The sequence below is a fragment of the Raphanus sativus genome, chromosome 3 (assembly GCF_000801105.2).
Source record: "Raphanus sativus cultivar WK10039 chromosome 3, ASM80110v3, whole genome shotgun sequence".
In the NCBI taxonomy this organism is placed as follows: Eukaryota; Viridiplantae; Streptophyta; class Magnoliopsida; order Brassicales; family Brassicaceae; genus Raphanus; species Raphanus sativus.
Genome location: NC_079513.1, coordinates 23,469,061 through 23,485,497, shown reverse-complemented (window position 1 = coordinate 23,485,497; position 16,437 = coordinate 23,469,061). Strand labels below are relative to the sequence as shown.

The 16,437-nt window shown below is 36.4% G+C and overlaps 3 protein-coding genes and 3 non-coding genes across 8 annotated transcripts; 3 read left to right on the top strand and 3 right to left on the bottom strand.

Annotated features, from left to right (window-relative positions):
- Positions 1–96: 96 nt before the first annotated feature.
- On the top strand, positions 97–1,699 carry LOC130509229 (methyl-CpG-binding domain-containing protein 7-like). Its single transcript, XM_057004976.1, has 4 exons — positions 97–350; positions 640–732; positions 878–1,093; positions 1,176–1,699. The coding sequence occupies exons 1-4, from the start codon at positions 192–194 to the stop codon at positions 1,458–1,460; spliced, it is 753 nt and encodes a 250-aa protein (XP_056860956.1). The 5' UTR covers positions 97–191; the 3' UTR covers positions 1,461–1,699.
- A 3,878-nt stretch (positions 1,700–5,577) lies between these two features.
- Positions 5,578–6,668, top strand: LOC130510211 (transcription factor MYB59-like). Of its 2 annotated transcripts, none has more exons than XM_057006633.1 (3): positions 5,578–5,790; positions 5,908–6,037; positions 6,126–6,668. In XM_057006633.1, exons 1-3 carry the CDS (start codon positions 5,670–5,672, stop codon positions 6,595–6,597), a joined length of 723 nt encoding a protein of 240 aa, XP_056862613.1. In that variant the 5' UTR covers positions 5,578–5,669; the 3' UTR covers positions 6,598–6,668. The 2 variants fall into 2 exon arrangements, with proteins under 2 accessions (XP_056862613.1, XP_056862614.1); XM_057006634.1 differs by having other exon boundaries at positions 5,609–5,822.
- Positions 6,669–8,548: 1,880 nt separating this feature from the next.
- Positions 8,549–8,667, bottom strand: LOC130510339 (U5 spliceosomal RNA). Its single transcript, XR_008944012.1, has one exon. It is a non-coding gene; the product is annotated as a U5 spliceosomal RNA (small nuclear RNA).
- Positions 8,668–9,675: 1,008 nt separating this feature from the next.
- Positions 9,676–9,793, bottom strand: LOC130510336 (U5 spliceosomal RNA). Its single transcript, XR_008944009.1, has one exon. It is a non-coding gene; the product is annotated as a U5 spliceosomal RNA (small nuclear RNA).
- A 1,812-nt stretch (positions 9,794–11,605) lies between these two features.
- Positions 11,606–11,723, bottom strand: LOC130510334 (U5 spliceosomal RNA). Its single transcript, XR_008944007.1, has one exon. It is a non-coding gene; the product is annotated as a U5 spliceosomal RNA (small nuclear RNA).
- A 284-nt stretch (positions 11,724–12,007) lies between these two features.
- LOC130509397 (UDP-galactose/UDP-glucose transporter 5B) lies at positions 12,008–14,563 on the top strand. Of its 2 annotated transcripts, none has more exons than XM_057005303.1 (12): positions 12,008–12,196; positions 12,312–12,446; positions 12,536–12,649; positions 12,743–12,835; positions 12,921–12,986; positions 13,077–13,175; positions 13,265–13,344; positions 13,479–13,591; positions 13,683–13,771; positions 13,919–14,005; positions 14,088–14,156; positions 14,288–14,563. In XM_057005303.1, the coding sequence occupies exons 2-12, from the start codon at positions 12,339–12,341 to the stop codon at positions 14,402–14,404; spliced, it is 1,035 nt and encodes a 344-aa protein (XP_056861283.1). In that variant the 5' UTR covers positions 12,008–12,196; positions 12,312–12,338; the 3' UTR covers positions 14,405–14,563. The 2 variants fall into 2 exon arrangements, with proteins under 2 accessions (XP_056861283.1, XP_056861284.1); XM_057005304.1 differs by having other exon boundaries at positions 12,008–12,224.
- Positions 14,564–16,437: the final 1,874 nt, after the last annotated feature.

Sequence of the window (16,437 nt, the reverse complement as noted above, 5' to 3'; positions counted from 1 at the left end):
TGAGAAAAATCAGAAAAGGGAAAACACTTCATAAACTCGAGAGTAACTACTTTGGGAATTGTGGATTTGACACGTGGCTATCTCAAGAGTGTTTAGTGACAAGTGGTTGTTGGTACTTACATAAACTGTTTGTGTTTGTGTCTGTTGACCCGCTAAAGCTCCCAATCGGGTTAAACCCGGCAGCGAAGGAGATGAAAACGAGATCATCATCAGCCTCCGTTCCGGCGAGTAACAGTCGCGAAGCCAAGCTACAGATCGTGGACCCCACTCCATCTCGCCGGAAATCTTTGCATGGTTTGAATCGGCCGCGACCATCGTCTCGTAGAAGCAAAGGCCGTGTCGACGATTCGGTAAGTGAGGAATTCTGAAATTGAATGTTAAAGAAAGGAATTTTGATTATGGAGGCAGTGTTTTAGATTTGTCTTTACGTGCAATAGAAATGTAAAATTAGCTCTATGTTTATTGCTTGTGTGCCTCTATGTACGATTCATTTCTCTTACATACACTTTCTTGGTTCGATGTAGATAAACAGAACCAAGCAGGTCCCTTGATCTAGATTTTGAAACTGCACAAGAGCATACGATTTATCTTGGATCAAAAAGCTTTTTTTTTTTATCCACTGTGTTTTTGTTTTTACAGGATCGTCGCAGCTATGCCTCCAAGGGTTTCCGTTTGCCTAAAGGATGGACCGCTGAGGAGTGTCCGAGGAGAAACTCCTACCATATTGATAGGGTATTATTAGCTTATGAAAACTGTCTTGGCTAAATTTGATTCGCGCAGAACAACCTAGTCCGGTTATTAGTGTGTGAGAGATTACTAAGAGTAGAGCAGAATGTGATAAGGATTATCTGAAACTGTTAGTATTGTTTCTTTGCAGTTTTATGTTGAGCGAAAAACGGGAAAGCGGTTCCGTTCCCTTGTCTCCGTTGAGAGATACTTGAATGAATCAGGGAAGCGTAAAGATCATCATCATCAGCAGCAGCTTGTGCTTTTACAGCAGCAGCATCACCGTGTCCCTTCCAAAGATTTCAATCTACCTGATGGTTGGATCGTTGAGGAGAAACCCCGGAAAAATTCCGGTCGAATTGACAGAGTACACTTCACACATCTGCGTCTTTGGGTTATCTTTGGTTTGTGTCTTAATTTCTAAACCGCTTTCTGCTGTTTGTTTGCAGTTTTACATTGAGCCAGGAACAGGGAAGAAGTTCCGTTCTCTGCCTGCTGTTGAGACATACTTGAACGGTGGTGCAGTTGATTCCGAGCAGATTTTAGCGAACCCGGATGGTGTCGGATTTGAGAGCGTGGCTATTGACCCAAACCCACCGGAGAAAGTTAAATGGGTACTGACGGGTCCAGGAGGAAACATGTTTAGTGCGCATGTTAGCGGCTCGGACGTCTCTAGCTCTGTCCAAAAGACATGGTCCGAGGCTTTTGTCTCATCGATCCAAGAACGGGTTTAACAAATGTCTGCTGATTCCTTGATTTGGGCATTTTGGGTCGGTTTTTTTATCACTTTTTAATTTGAATGCTAATAAGCTATCCCGGTCAGTAGTCCCTCCAAGTTGTTTTTATTTCATTTAGTTTGTAACTGACCTTAATAACCGGTTTGGATAGCTTTAAAAGTTTATAGTCGATGTGTACCGGGCATGAAAGATAGTGTGCAATAGTGAACCAACATTTGTCGGATGACAATGAAACCCCTTCAATCAAGCGATTATGCAAATGAGTACAGAACTAAATATATTAACAAAAGTACTTATCAATATTGTAGTGTATAGTTGATTATTCGTTTAATACACAATCATAAATATAACGTACTTAGAATAATGCTGATGGAAGCCTGATCTCTCTAGTCGATCACGAAAGCTAAAAACTAGTAGTGACTGCTTAATTGGACAACACCTTTTGTAAGTGGTATTAATCATCGATGTGAAATAACTCTTTTCTGACATTGTGAAATATAATAACTTATTTAAGGTAAATGAAAAGATACATGTTGTGATGGATTGTGTACTTTTAATTAGCTGATTCATAATAAAAAAACGGATAAAGTGTATGTACAAATATGATGAAGGTAGGCCAAAAAAAAGAGATCTATAAGTTGTTAAAAATACCTAAATTGCTATACACTCCGTAATTTTTCTTTTAAAGTTTTCTTACTTGTTTTTAGTTAAATTGTTAGACTTTAAGAAAATCTAATAATTTTTAATTCTTAACTTAGTTTTTGTTTGATAAAAATCTTTTTAAGTCCAAATTAATCAATTTCAATAATCTTTTGATATCCTAATAATGTATTTAAATATTCTGATGAGAAAAGAAACCATTGCACCTTAGTCAAAAAAAAAAAAACCATTGTTCCTAACATGGCACAAGTGAGTAGTGACGATAGCGTGATTCGTTTAAATTCCAAAGTGTGGAATAATCCAAGGTCGACTTAACGATGTATACTATATATCGCTTGTTTTATTCTGTTAGATCTTTTTCATGTCAAGGTGTAAGTATTTATCTTGTAATATTCTAGCTATGTCGACTGTTATATTAAAAACTGTTCAAACCTATTTAACTTTCTCACTTTAATATAATATAATTAGCCGAAATATAAACTAGCTAGTATTAGCCAACTCGTTAATGTTAGATAATCGTTCAAAATTATTAAAGTGGTATCGAATATTGGACCCTTAGCTAGAAAAGACAGCCTTTGGTCTTTTTGTGTGCAAGTCGCTTCCCTTTTTTTTTGCTTGGAACAAGTCTCTTCCCATCCTAAAGCAGCATTGTTCTATTGTTCATGGTAACATTTTTCCCCATACATGGATCATAAATTATTGCGTACGTTAACGTTAAGAGAATATGATCTTGAGAACATCCAGAGTCCGCGCGATGCTCTTAACAAGTAGGCATGCAGGGAAAATGTTTACAGAAAGTAGAGACGCATCACGCATGCAATGCAACCAAACAAGCTAAAAACAAGTATACAAATCATAGGATTCTGAAGTTATGTTATGATGAAAGAATAGAAAGAAAGATAATGTGGGAGTGGGACCAAAAGGGTCTTATCTTGAAATGGTAAGTGCGTATGCCTTCGCAAGTCACGAGCCAAAGGAATTGAAGGGGGAAAATATTACTTTAGTGAACTGGCCATAGAGGAATTGGTTGCATCCACGTAACTCAAGTCTTATATCATGTCTGCTTACTTCACTCTAATCTCTTTAGAATTTTGGGACGTCCACTACAAAGACAACTCCCAAAGAAAAAGAAGGGCCAATTCTCGAACAGTTCTACACAACTAAAACTCTTTATGAGAATTTTTTTTATAATATCATATAATAATAGATAAAAACAATGTTTTTAGTTTACAAAAAAAAAACTTTATTTGAATCGGCCACATAGGTTAAACACCGGTATATAAAGGTTTAGTTTTTGGCCTTCGTAATTTATGCAGCCTACTAATCCGTCTAGATTATAATTAATAATAAATACATTTACAATAAATAATATAACTGTATAAAATAAATTTATTTTATAATAATAATAATATGTTTTACTAAAATATTAAAATGGAGAAAATAAACTAAATAAGAAAAATCTCCAAAAATTATAATCAAGTTGTGCAGAGCGGTCCCCAAACTTCCCATTTACAACTTTGAGGACATTCGATATGATGATGATCAAACCCAACTAACAAAAGAATACTAATATTTACTTTATTTGATCTTTTCGCTTTCAGTCATCTACTAATCATATTATTATTTTTTTGGTAAACAAACCTCTACTAATCATATTTTTCCAAATGTATTAATGTAACTGTTACGCGATGACAATATCTAGTAGCTTTCCGATTGTGGTGGTGTGTACAATTTTATAATCGCTATTGGACAATGGACAATGGACAACTCGAGAATATGAAAGCAACAGGCAAAAACATTAGAACCCCGAATATGATATTTAAAGCATAACAAGCACAACCACATAGTTTTTAAGGGGGGGGGGGGAACATGTGAAAAAGACCATCTATAGTAACAATCTTTTTTCTAATGTTCAATTATATTAGATGGATAACCAAATCCTGTTACTAAATGTTAGGGCTAATTAATGGTACCTCTCGACCATCTACTTTAGTAATGACCTAGTTGATGCAATTATTATGAATCAAATCCAAATAGCCATGTAATCAGTAAGAATTTTTTACGGCTGTAAACATAGGATCAGAACGGAACTTCAATAGAGTTGGATATTCTGATCCACGAGTTTTCCATATACACACCTAAACTGGAACCTTTTTAGTGCTTGGGTATATTTTTGCTTCAACGTATCTTAGTATAATTCTCTCATGTTAATTTCTGTAAGTCATTTTCAGAGTTTTCCACAGAACAAAACAATTTGAATAATATTGGGAACTCTTTACCAATCAGAGATATACACAGAGATAAGGAGAATTTATATATACTCTGTATTCTCTGCTTCAATGGACCAGCACACAGGTACTTAGACACAAGTCAGAAACCCTCATTACTCTACTTTAGTTCATGCATATATAAAAGATGTAAACCACATAAGTTACACACATAACCATATGTGTAAGGTTATTGGCATTCCTATAATTAACCACAAAATAACAAATATCTATAAGGTTTCAAAGATTATGGAGTAAAAAATTAAACTTTCTCAGACATGAAGATAGATCGCCAAGAGGCAAATCACAAAGCAAAACCAGAACAAATTGGCCTTCCTCGTCTAAATAAATAGTTTAGCTGGGTGTTTAGAACGAATTCTTAATCCTAAAAGCAATATCTAAGTATCCAACTTTCAGTCTCAAGTGCTGCTGCTATATACAAAAGGCCACTTATCAAAACACTCACAACAATTCGACCTCCTTTTGATATATGCCTTTAGATTTATTTATTTTTTATTACAGTGTGCCTTTAGATTTTATATCTCCTTTTCTATTCTTTATTTGCCGTTTATAAGCTTCTCCAATGATATCTTGATCAAACTTTAATAAAGCTAAGGGACAGACTACAACCATAACCTCACCAGAAATAGTACTACCAAAATGACTATAGCCTTCTTTTACTCACACACATCGTACTTCTGCCATATTATTAAAACCCTATGATAAAAGGAAACTAAAAGATTTGTCTACTTATTTTTCTTAGATAATAAGGATTACATAGGTTACCTTGTTTCCTCTTCTGGTTTGGTTATGGAATATTTTACTGACACTCGAGCGAGATAGTGCAATCGAAACTATTGGGATCTGCCAAAGAAAATATAAGAAAGTCTTCTTATTGCAACACACAAAAAGACAAACAAAAAGGCAGAGTTAGTGGGAGTGTTACATCAATACATCAATCTCTCTTTCACGACCATTTTTTCTTTGTTTTTTTATTTTTTTAGTATGCTCTAATGGCTTGATCACATCATAAAACAGGACCCACATTATCATCAGCATAATCTAATATCCACCATATGGACGGTAAAGATAAGAAAAACAAATCATTAGAGAATTTTAATAACGTGAGTGTTATATCGCGTTGTGTAGACACAACTACTTAGTGTTCAAGTAGGCTCTTATATAAATATTGGTCTTAGAGTTTGCCAAAGGCTACCATAAAACAAAACTGAGAAATAAATTTCGATTCAGAGAGAAAAAAAAGAGTTAAGAGTGAGAGATGAAGAGTGTGCAAGAGGAATATCGTAAAGGACCGTGGACAGAACAGGAGGACATCCTCTTGAACAACTTTGTCCACATGTTCGGAGATCGAAGATGGGATTTCGTAGCGAAAGTGTCAGGTTTGAAGGTGGAGGGAGAAACATAAGAATAGGTATAGGGTTTGCGTTTTGGTAAAAAAATGGTTGGTCTTTGGAAAGGACCTTCCATTAAAAGATATGACCTGGTTTTGGCTGCAGGTTTAAACAGAACAGGAAAGAGTTGCAGGTTAAGGTGGGTTAACTATCTAAATCCTGGTCTCAAACGTGGTAAGATGACTCCACAAGAAGAGCGTCTTGTCCTTGAGCTTCACGCAAAATGGGGAAATAGGTCAGAAGATATCTTCAAGAAACAGAGAAACCCTAAAAATGTTTTTTTTTTAATTTGTATGAAATTTTGAATTGTTCTTCATACGCAGGTGGTCGAAAATCGCCAGGAAATTGCCGGGTCGAACCGATAATGAGATAAAGAATTACTGGAGGACTCATATGAGGAAGAAGGCACAAGAGAAGAAGAGACATATGTCTCCAACTTCCTCATCTTCAAACTGCTGCTCATCATCTATGACCACTGCAGCTACTCAAGACACTGGAGGATCTAATGGGAAAATGAATCAAGAATGTGAAGATGGATACTACTCGATGGATGACATATGGAGAGAGATTGACCAATCTGGAGCGAACATTATCAAACCGGTGAAAGACATCTACTACTCTGAGCAAAGCTGTTATTTGAACTTCCCTCCTCTGGCTTCTCCAGCATGGGAAAGCTCCATGGAGTCTATATGGAACATGGATGCAGATGATAGTAAGATGTCTTGTTTTGCCATTGATCAGTTTCCTCTCAGTTTTGAACATGGTAGATCATCACCGTGGTCGTCTTTACTCTAGGACTTGATTCATTTGAATGTTTATATATGCAGCATATTTATATGTTATCAAGCAACTGCAGTAGTTTCCCATGACTTGCATTAAGAAAACACCGCTCACTGTACTAATATCATGTGTAATCATCATCATCATCATCATTATCCTATGCCTTCATATATGTTATAGTTTGTAGAATGAGTGACAAAAACAAAACATTTCCATCTCTTTTGCGTAGAGAGATGCTTTTTTCATGGATACCATGTATAATACACGTTAAAACATATCCAGCAATGTAGACTTTAATTTTCTGTGAATGTTTGTAATAATTCATATTTAGAAATTAATTTCTGATGAGAGGATGTGAGGATCCATTATCAAAACCATCTAGAGTGAAGGAAGAAAAATGGAATAAGAAAGTACCAACATGACTTAACAAGGCATATTCATCTGCTAAACAATCAAGAAAATAGGTTTGACTTGTAAAGCTCAAGCCAGCTTTGTGAAAAAGAATGTATTCTTCTGCTTAATCATCTTATTGGTAAAATTAGTATGTTTTTGCATTTGTTTCTTAAAAAAATTATCCATGATGGAAAAGATCAGTTTCCACTCTTTTAATCAGTCTTTACGGTAAGATATCATTTTTATATCTTTATTATATGAGGCACTAATTAGAGACTAGAGCTTCAACTTTTCCTTGAAAAACTGTTTTAAATTTCAATGAAAAGGAAATAAAATGGATGGCTGCTTAAAAGTATGCAAGCAACCAATTTATCAATTTAAAACAAACAAAAAAGTGGAGAAGGGAGCTTAATTGATAGTCAGCACAAATAAACAAATTAAGCAATGATCAAAGATGCTATGACTGGCTGATTCTCACCAAACAATTTTTCTGAATCTTTTAATAGGAATATAATAACTTGAAGGCGACAATTAGAGCATATGTATATCTTTCATAATTTGATTTTACCTGTTTACCTTCCTCCACTAATAAGAACAAGAACAAGAATGGAATAAAATAATTAATATCCAGACTAATATTTTCAAGTATCACACAACAAATCCATTGATAAATTTTTATAAGCAAAACACCCAATTAGACTATCCTCTTTCCACCCAAACTTATTGGAAGAGTGTAGAAATTAAAAGGTAGTGGATATGAATCTTAAAATCACAAGGAAATTATCTAACTATTCATTTAGTGCAACAATCCCACTTCTAATAAACGAAAAGAACCTAAGAACTAGCAATAAAATATAACCGTGGAACCACTCCTAATTTGAGACTAACAACAAGGGGCTAAGTTGCAAATCATATAAACTAATTCAATCATGTTTCTTTATCTTCCAGTATGTCCCGGAAACGCATTTTCACCAATGTTAGACATCAACTAGTCTACGTATTGTTTTAGCTATGCGAAGAAAATATAATACGTTGTGACTAAACTAGGGGATGATTGTGGTGAACAAATGAATAATTGATATCTGATTGCAATGTTTTTTCTCGTTTAAATCTAATAAGAGGAAACCTGTCACGATCAAACAAAAAGATGGTTCCTGTAAGTAGCATTTGTATTTTGTACAAGTAAACATTAGTCTCAAGAGTCTTAACGGAAGAAGACCACTGAAGAAACTATTGTTTACTAAGAATAGAAAAGTGACACTGTTAACTTTGGTCTAGTGATCATATCCGCTTGATGCTCTTATAGGATCACTAACCAAAACCTCTCGACTATAATATTAGGAGCCATTACTTACCACTGAGAAGACAATGCATGAACGAACACATACGACTGAATTTTACCACAATCTATGTGGCAATTCTCGAATTCAAAGCAAATATAGTTTATTTTATACTCGCAACTGGAATGAAACCAACTAAAATTGATTGGTTTCTCAATACAAACATTAAACCGTGCCGCCGATCTAGAGTTGACAGCAAGGATAAACCAAAAGAAATTAAACTGATTGTTGTTGGGCCCACTCTAAAGCAGGACCCTCCAAAAATAGGCGTATGCCACTTGAGCGTGGAGAGCACACGGTATTCTTTAGTAAAAGGCGAAAGAATAGTTCGCTTTGTGCTCACCACATGGCTGCGTGAATTGAAGCGTTGCGAAGGTGACCTTTATTTATAGAGCTACTTCTACTGCTAATTTCTCCCAGTTCTCCGAGGTGGGACTTTTAAACGAGAGGACCACACTACAAAGGCGCAACTCTTTATGGGCCTGAAATAAGATTGGGCTTAAATACAAACTACGGTCTTTCCTCCTTTAGGCCGAGTGGAAACCAACAAATGTAATCGTTTTTCATATTCTTTAGCCCGAGCTAAGAACGATGCTCGAGTCGAAGCTGCATAATAAAAAGAGGTGAGTTCGATTGATCTTCACGTCTCTATCAGTCTTTTACTTATAGTAAGGCAGAGAAATGCCAATACAAGTTTATCTCAGTGATTAGAGTAGATTGAGAGAGATACTTTTAGAGTGTAGATGAAACAGTGATGTCTGCTCTTATGTCTAGCGGAGTGATGGATATGAGTGCAGATGAGCAGATATACTCACTATGCTTTAACTTGCCTCGGTAAGTATCCCTATTCGCTTTCAATCCGTCCTCAGAAGCAATTATCCAGTGTAACTACGTGCTGTTTTAGTGATGAGAAGTGTTCATGTGCTCAACTAGTGGATTATTGACATCTGGTTGCAATGGTCTTATCTCATGTAAATCTGGATACGAAATGTGATAACGATCAAAAAGAAAGATTGTTCTTGTAAGTAGCATCTGTACGAGTAATACAGCTAAACAAAGAGCATTAGTCTTGACGCAAGAAAACCGAATAAACTACAGTTTGCTCAATAGTATAAAAGCGACACTGTAACTTATTCATATAATTATATCCCCAAACTAACAGTATCCTATCCGCAGGAATCATCATCAGTCTGTTCATTGACCACATTAGTATTAAAATAATCATGAATGAGAAATGGTAAACCACAATGTAAATGCGAAAATGGAAAGAAAAAATTTGTTCTTAACACCTAACATCGAAACAGATTCGGTTTAGAGACACGTCAAGGACACCAGCTATAAAATTCAACTAAATGTTGTTGGGCCCACACGAATGCAGAACCTTCCAAAAATAAGCGTAGGCCACTAAGCGTGGAGAACACACGGTATTCTTTAGTAAAAGGCGAAAGAATAGTTCGCTCTGTATTCACCACATGGCTGCGTGATTTCAATCAGAGAAGGAGATCTTTATTTATAGTGAAACTTCTGCTACTTATTTCTCTTTGTTACCCGATGTGGGACTCTCAAACCAAAGGACCATTATCAGGGCGCTGCTGATTTAGTAATACCATCGTGCGATTTTTTTATAGGCCTTTAAATACTATCTGTTATCTTTCTTCCTTCAAGCCGACTTGCAAATCCAGTAACTTCGCTGTGACCGGCTCTCTGATACGATGCACATGCACTGGGTTTGGCATCGAGAGACCAAGAGAGTAACTGAGTAAGAGCCGTAATCCCCCTGTCTGTGCATTTGGTAATTGGCTATCTAACAGGTTTGATGGCTTTACAATCACACAGACTGTTTAAAGTATATAATATGGAGATACATAACCAAATATTCTAGACAACACTTTGTTCTTGTGTTCTCAGTGTCACTGGTGAGACTCTTACTTATTGCAGAAAATCTTCACTGCGAGAGTTGCATCGTTTTCTGACACTGTCATCTTCTCTGGGCACTGGACCAATGATTTCTTCACTTAGTTATGATAATAGCTAAGCTCTATTTTGAGTTTCAAAAAAAAAAAAAAGAAGCTAAGCTCTATTTTTATTTTGACTGTTAGTCCTCTGCAATGACACCTGATCTAACCTTAAGCTGATGATTTACTAGCCTGGAGTTGTGTCATAAGTTAGTGATAATTAACATGTGATTAGTCTCAACTTTTCCTAAGCTTCCCCTGTTTCTCATTTTGTTCCACGTTTCTCATATTCAGATTTAATGTATTTAGCATAAAGCTCTGTGATCACAATCTGGTCAATTCATGCTATTTGCTTATCATTCTGTAAATCTTATTTTTTCCTAGGACTTATATTGCAAGGCCATTTACTACTAGCTGTCGACTTTGTTTCTCGGCATAGAGATTGGTCTACTCGACATCGCTCTGCTGTCCCCTGTAAGTTTAAGTTTCAGTTTCCTCTTTCTTTCTTTTTTTTTTTTTTTTTTTTTTTCTGTTCAGACAATTACACAATATCATGTAATCAATAGCTCCACAAGATGACATGTATATATCAAACATAGAAAAAACACGCCCATCTCTTTTGCGTAAAGAAATGCTTGTCATGGAAACAGTGATGTTTCTTATGTCATAGTTGAGTGATGGATTTGAGTGCTGATGATCAGATATTCAGATATCCTCGACATGATTTAACTTGCCCCGCTAGGGGTCCCTATTGGCTATAACCTATCTCAGGTGATACATCATAGTGTACATATACTGCTTTTAGATGTGATGGCTTAATTATGTTATTACCCTATCAAAGAACAAAAAAATCAAGTTGAAAGGATACTTCGATATGTTATCCCATCCAGGTACACATGATTTAACTTGCTCATATGATTATATCCCCCAAACTAATAATAACCACTTGATACTCTTAAGAACACTAACAAAAACCATTCGACTCTGATAGTAGGATGCATTAGAAGGCAGAGCATGGATCCATACAACCTAACCGATTTGAATGTTTGCCACAGTGTTCGCTATGATATTTCTCCAATTCAGACCAAAGATACTGAACTTTATCTGGCAAAGTTAGATTTAGAATGTCCAGTTTATTCAGCCTATATGATCAGAGAACAAAATAAGATTCTAAGCAGGCATCATCATCAATCTATTCATTGACATCAGTACTAAAATAATCCCTGATAAGAGGGAATGAAATATAAATTGATTGTTATCTTAACCAATCAACAAACCAGAGTCGGTTTTAGAGTCAAAGACACAATCAAACCAAATATTCAACTATATGTTGTTGGGCCCACTCGAAAGCAGGACCCTCCAAAAATAGGCGTATGCCACTTAGCATGGAGAACACACGGTATTCTTTAGTAAAAGGCGAAAGAATAGTTCGCTTTGTGTTCACCACATGGCTGCGTGTGTTTTAAGGTCAGAAGGAGATCTTCATTTATAGTGCAACTTCAGCTACTTGTTTCTCTCTGTTAGCCGATGTGGGACTCCGAAACGAAATGACCATTAGAAGGGAGCTCCTGATTTAATAATACTCTACGTGGGCTTTTATGGGCCTAAAATAATCCTGGGCTTTAAATGCAAACTGTTATCTTTCTTCCTTAAGCCAACATCATCATCACTCTTGTTCGTTTGGAAGGTTCTCGTTGACCATTTTGACTCGTTATTTTAAGACATGCGTATTATCGAGTGCTGACGTGGCGGATTCTTACAGAACCCCAGAGAACAGAACTCTAGAAAGAGAGAGAGAAAAAGTGCTAAAGGAAAGAGAGAGGAGAGGACGGTGGAGCTAAATCGGATCGAGTCGGAGAGTCGCCGGAGAATTTTAATATTTTCCAATTTAATCAGATCGGCCGTTGTATCGTATCGGTTCGTCGTGTAAGTTCCAAATCTCTGAGCTTCAAAGGTGTAGTTTCACTTTCACACGCTTACATTACGAATCTGAGCTTTTGTATTATATGATTCGTTTTTGGTTTTTGATGTTATTCGATAGTTATTGAGAGAGGTGGTGGATGGGAACATGGCTGAGCCGGAAACAGTAAACGGAGTGAAGGAGAACAAATTATGGAAAGGTGTATTCGCTGTCTCCGGCATTATGTCCACACTTGTCATCTACGGTGTTCTTCAGGTCTGTCTCCGTTGTCATCATACGTACCGTTTATGTTCTTTGGTTTAAAGGTTGTAACTTTCTTGATGGTTTTTTTGTAAATGTGGCAGGAGAAGATAATGAGAGTTCCTTATGGATTGAACAAAGAGTTCTTTAAGTACTCTCTCTTTCTTGTTTTCTGCAATCGCCTCACTACTTCTGCTGTCTCTGCTGGTGCTTTACTGGTATAATACCAGCAATAACCCCAACTTGTGTCTTTATGATTACCAAAGTTTGAATAACCTTATTGGGTTTTTTTTCTTTTTCAAATTTTGTAGGCAAGCAAGAAAGTTTTGGATCCTGTAGCTCCGGTTTACAAGTATTGCCTTATTTCAGTGACTAACATATTAACCACAACATGCCAGTATGAGGTAAGGGCTTTTTTTTCTTCAAATCTTTCACCTCTACTGACTCTTGATGTGTGAACTTAGTATATCCACTCTGTAATGTCTCCAGGCTCTCAAGTATGTGAGCTTCCCAGTCCAAACTCTTGCAAAATGTGCCAAAATGATACCAGTCATGGTAAGCCGTGACATTCTTTCTTTTTCAGCAGAGAGAGAGTATTTGAGTTTTAGCAGCACCGTTCTTATTATATATGTGATCTGAAAACAGGTATGGGGAACTCTCATCATGCAGAAAAAGTACAAGGGGTTTGACTATCTAGTGGCTTTTTTGGTGACTCTTGGCTGTTCTGTCTTTATCCTTTTCCCGGTAAAAGGCTTGGGTTATATAAAAGTACATCAATCAACATAAGATGTACGTACTGAGATTTTGTTTTTATGTAAAATCCGAGCTGTTAGGCTGGAGATGATATTAGTCCGTACAATAAGGGAAGGGAAAATACTGTTTGGGGTGTTTCCCTAATGGCTGGTTATCTCGGGTATGTGTTTCATTTGCTACCACTCCTTACACTGAGTGATTGATTATTCTGAGATACTTTCTTGTCAGTTATTACTACTTACTCACGAGTCTTGAATCATGATTGCGTGTTTTGATAACTGGCTAAATAAACAGGTTTGATGGCTTTACAAGCACGTTCCAAGACAAACTATTTAAAGGATATAATATGGAGATACATAATCAAATATTCTACACCACACTTTGTTCTTGTGTTCTCAGTTTCACTGGTGAGAGACTCTTACTTGTTTGTTTATTATGTTTTGCTTATGCTATTTGCTTATCATTCTGTAAATCTTTTTTTTTTATTATTTCTTGTAGGACTTGTATTGCAAGGCCATTTGCTACTAGCTGTTGATTTTGTTTCGCGGCATAGAGACTGTCTACTAGACATCGCTCTGCTTTCCACTGTAAGTTTAAGTTTCCTCTCTTCTTGTGCTCACTCATTACACAGTATCACGTAGTCTAATAGCTTCACAAGATGACATCTATATATATCTTCTTCTCTGGTCTCTTTGATTCCCACTGAACTTACCAGAGACTAACTAATGTTGCAGGTTGCAACGGCGAGCCAGTTCTTCATTTCTTACACCATTAGAACATTTGGTGCTCTAACATTCGCTGCAATCATGACCACAAGACAGGTAAAAAGACAAACAAACCCGATCTCAGTCCCGACTCATCCATCTCTGTTGCTAACACAATCCTTGTCTTAACCAAATAAAGCTTGCAAGCATCATGCTCTCATGCATTTGGTTCTCTCATCCGCTTAGCTGGGAGCAGTGTATTGGATCGGTATGTATATCTTCTATTCATTTACATTCAGATTCCACTAATAGATCCGTTTATAAACTTAGGCACTTTAATTACTATAAGGCTTTTATATTTTTGATACTTTGACTAACCAAAGTTCATTCAATGATCAGGTCATCGTTTTCGGGTCTTTATACGCCAAAAACTTACTTAACAACAACAAAAAATCACAAACGCAACCGCAGCCACCTCAAGAACTTCCGCAGTATGAAAAGCCTGAGGGCTCTTAAAAAGGCAACCTTGGAAACTAGTCAAGAGCTTTTGTTTCCTCCTCTTGATTTAACCTTGGAAACTAGTAGTATTTATAGTGAATTTTTGAAATTAGTATTCATATAGTCTGACTCTTTGTATTTTTTTCATCCTTTAATTATTTAAGTTTGCAAGCATCATGCTCTCATGCATTTGATGTAGTCACTTTACGTAGACATCGGACTGATTCCCAACGGCTAGTGCTTTTTGGCACTTTATTTTGTTTGTTGCTTTTAAAATTACATCATTATTTCGTAACTAACAAAATATGTTTGGTCGGGTCGGCAAAAGAATGATTCAATGGAGATCTAGTAAACAAAACAACTGAACATGATTAATGTCTTCTCTGGCATGTTTTAAATGGTGATGACGCCGTGGAGTATCCGTCAATCATATTACGTGGGACCTTTCTTAATTTTCACACACACTTGACTACTTCAAACGAAGAGAGTCGTCAAGAGAAGTTTTTTTTTGTTATAAATATTGTAGTGATGTCCATATGGAAAGTTCTAGATATACTTGTTCCCCACTCCAAGTTAAGCTTTGTCTCCAAGCTATTGTATCCTATATAAGTAGATCATTATTCATGGAATAAGACACACCAATTCCTCTCTTCTCTTCTCTTCTCTTCTTTACTTACAACACGTTATCAGCACGAGACTCTAAACCCTAGCTAAAATCCAGCGACCACAAAAACCTTAATTTCAGCCGCAACTTTAAACCGTCATATCTCCCTAACCGTAAGGATCCAGACGGCGAGTAATATATCAAATTGAAGCTCTTGACGAGACGAATCCAGCGCCGCAGACCACGCATCAATCCGACTCCAGACGCGCCGTCACCTCCCAGTGCAAGCCGCGCCGTCAAAGATCATCCAAAACCCTAATAGCCGCCAACTCCTTATCTCTCTTAATTTCGATTTCTATTGTTCTTAGATCTCATACTAATCCAACTTTGAAACTTTCATTGTTGATTATTTAAGGTTTCTAAAAGAGGAACCAAGGAGAAAATATCGGCAAAGATTAAGGTAAGATCTCAAGAACCCTAATCTTTACTTGTGGTTCAAGCAATTCGGGTTTCAAACTTCTCTTCATCTTAAATCCGATTTAAAAATTTTGCGATTTGATTTGGTTGATTTTAGTTCTGTTTATTTTAAAATCAAAACCCTAAACCCTTAATAGTTTTACATGACTTTAGTTTTGTATGGACAACAAGTGATACCCCTTTAAGGATGACACGCTATATGTCCAAACAAAATTTAAGGTCAATGTTTAACCTAATCCTAAAAACAGATTTGAATTTTAAACCCTAATCCTTAAAGTTTAAATCTGATTTTAAGAAACCTTAAATCCTAAAATATAAAGCATGTGATTACATGACTTTCGTTTTGTATGGACAACAAGTGATACCCCTTTAAGGATGACACGCTATATGTCCAAACAAAACATAAGGTTAATGTTTTCCACATCTTTTGGTCGATGATGCACACCATAGTGTGGCTAGACCATGATTTTCTTTTAAGTCAATGATGCATACCAATAGGTATGACTAGACCATATGAAGTAAAGGTCGATGATACGTACTCTTAAGTACGATTAGACCATAAAACAAAATCAATGGTCGATGATGTTCACCCTCAGGTGCAACTAGATTTTTCACCTATGATTCACGGTGATCATCCACGATGATCCGCGTTGATCTATGATCCATGATGATCCTCGATGATCCGCGATAATCTACGATGATCAGTGATCCAAGGTGATCCACGGTGATCCTCGATGATCCACGGTGATCCACAATCACCGGTGATGGATGATGCGCACCACAGTGCAGCTAAATCACGATCCGTTTTATTTGGTCGAGGATGTGTACCGAATGGTACTACTAGACCATTAAATCGCATGGGTCGATGTAGCATACCATATGGTATGGCTAAACCATGCACTCTTCCATCCCACTATTTTCAAGGGATTTATAAATCAAATAAGTTGATTAAGTGATGGATGAGTTATGA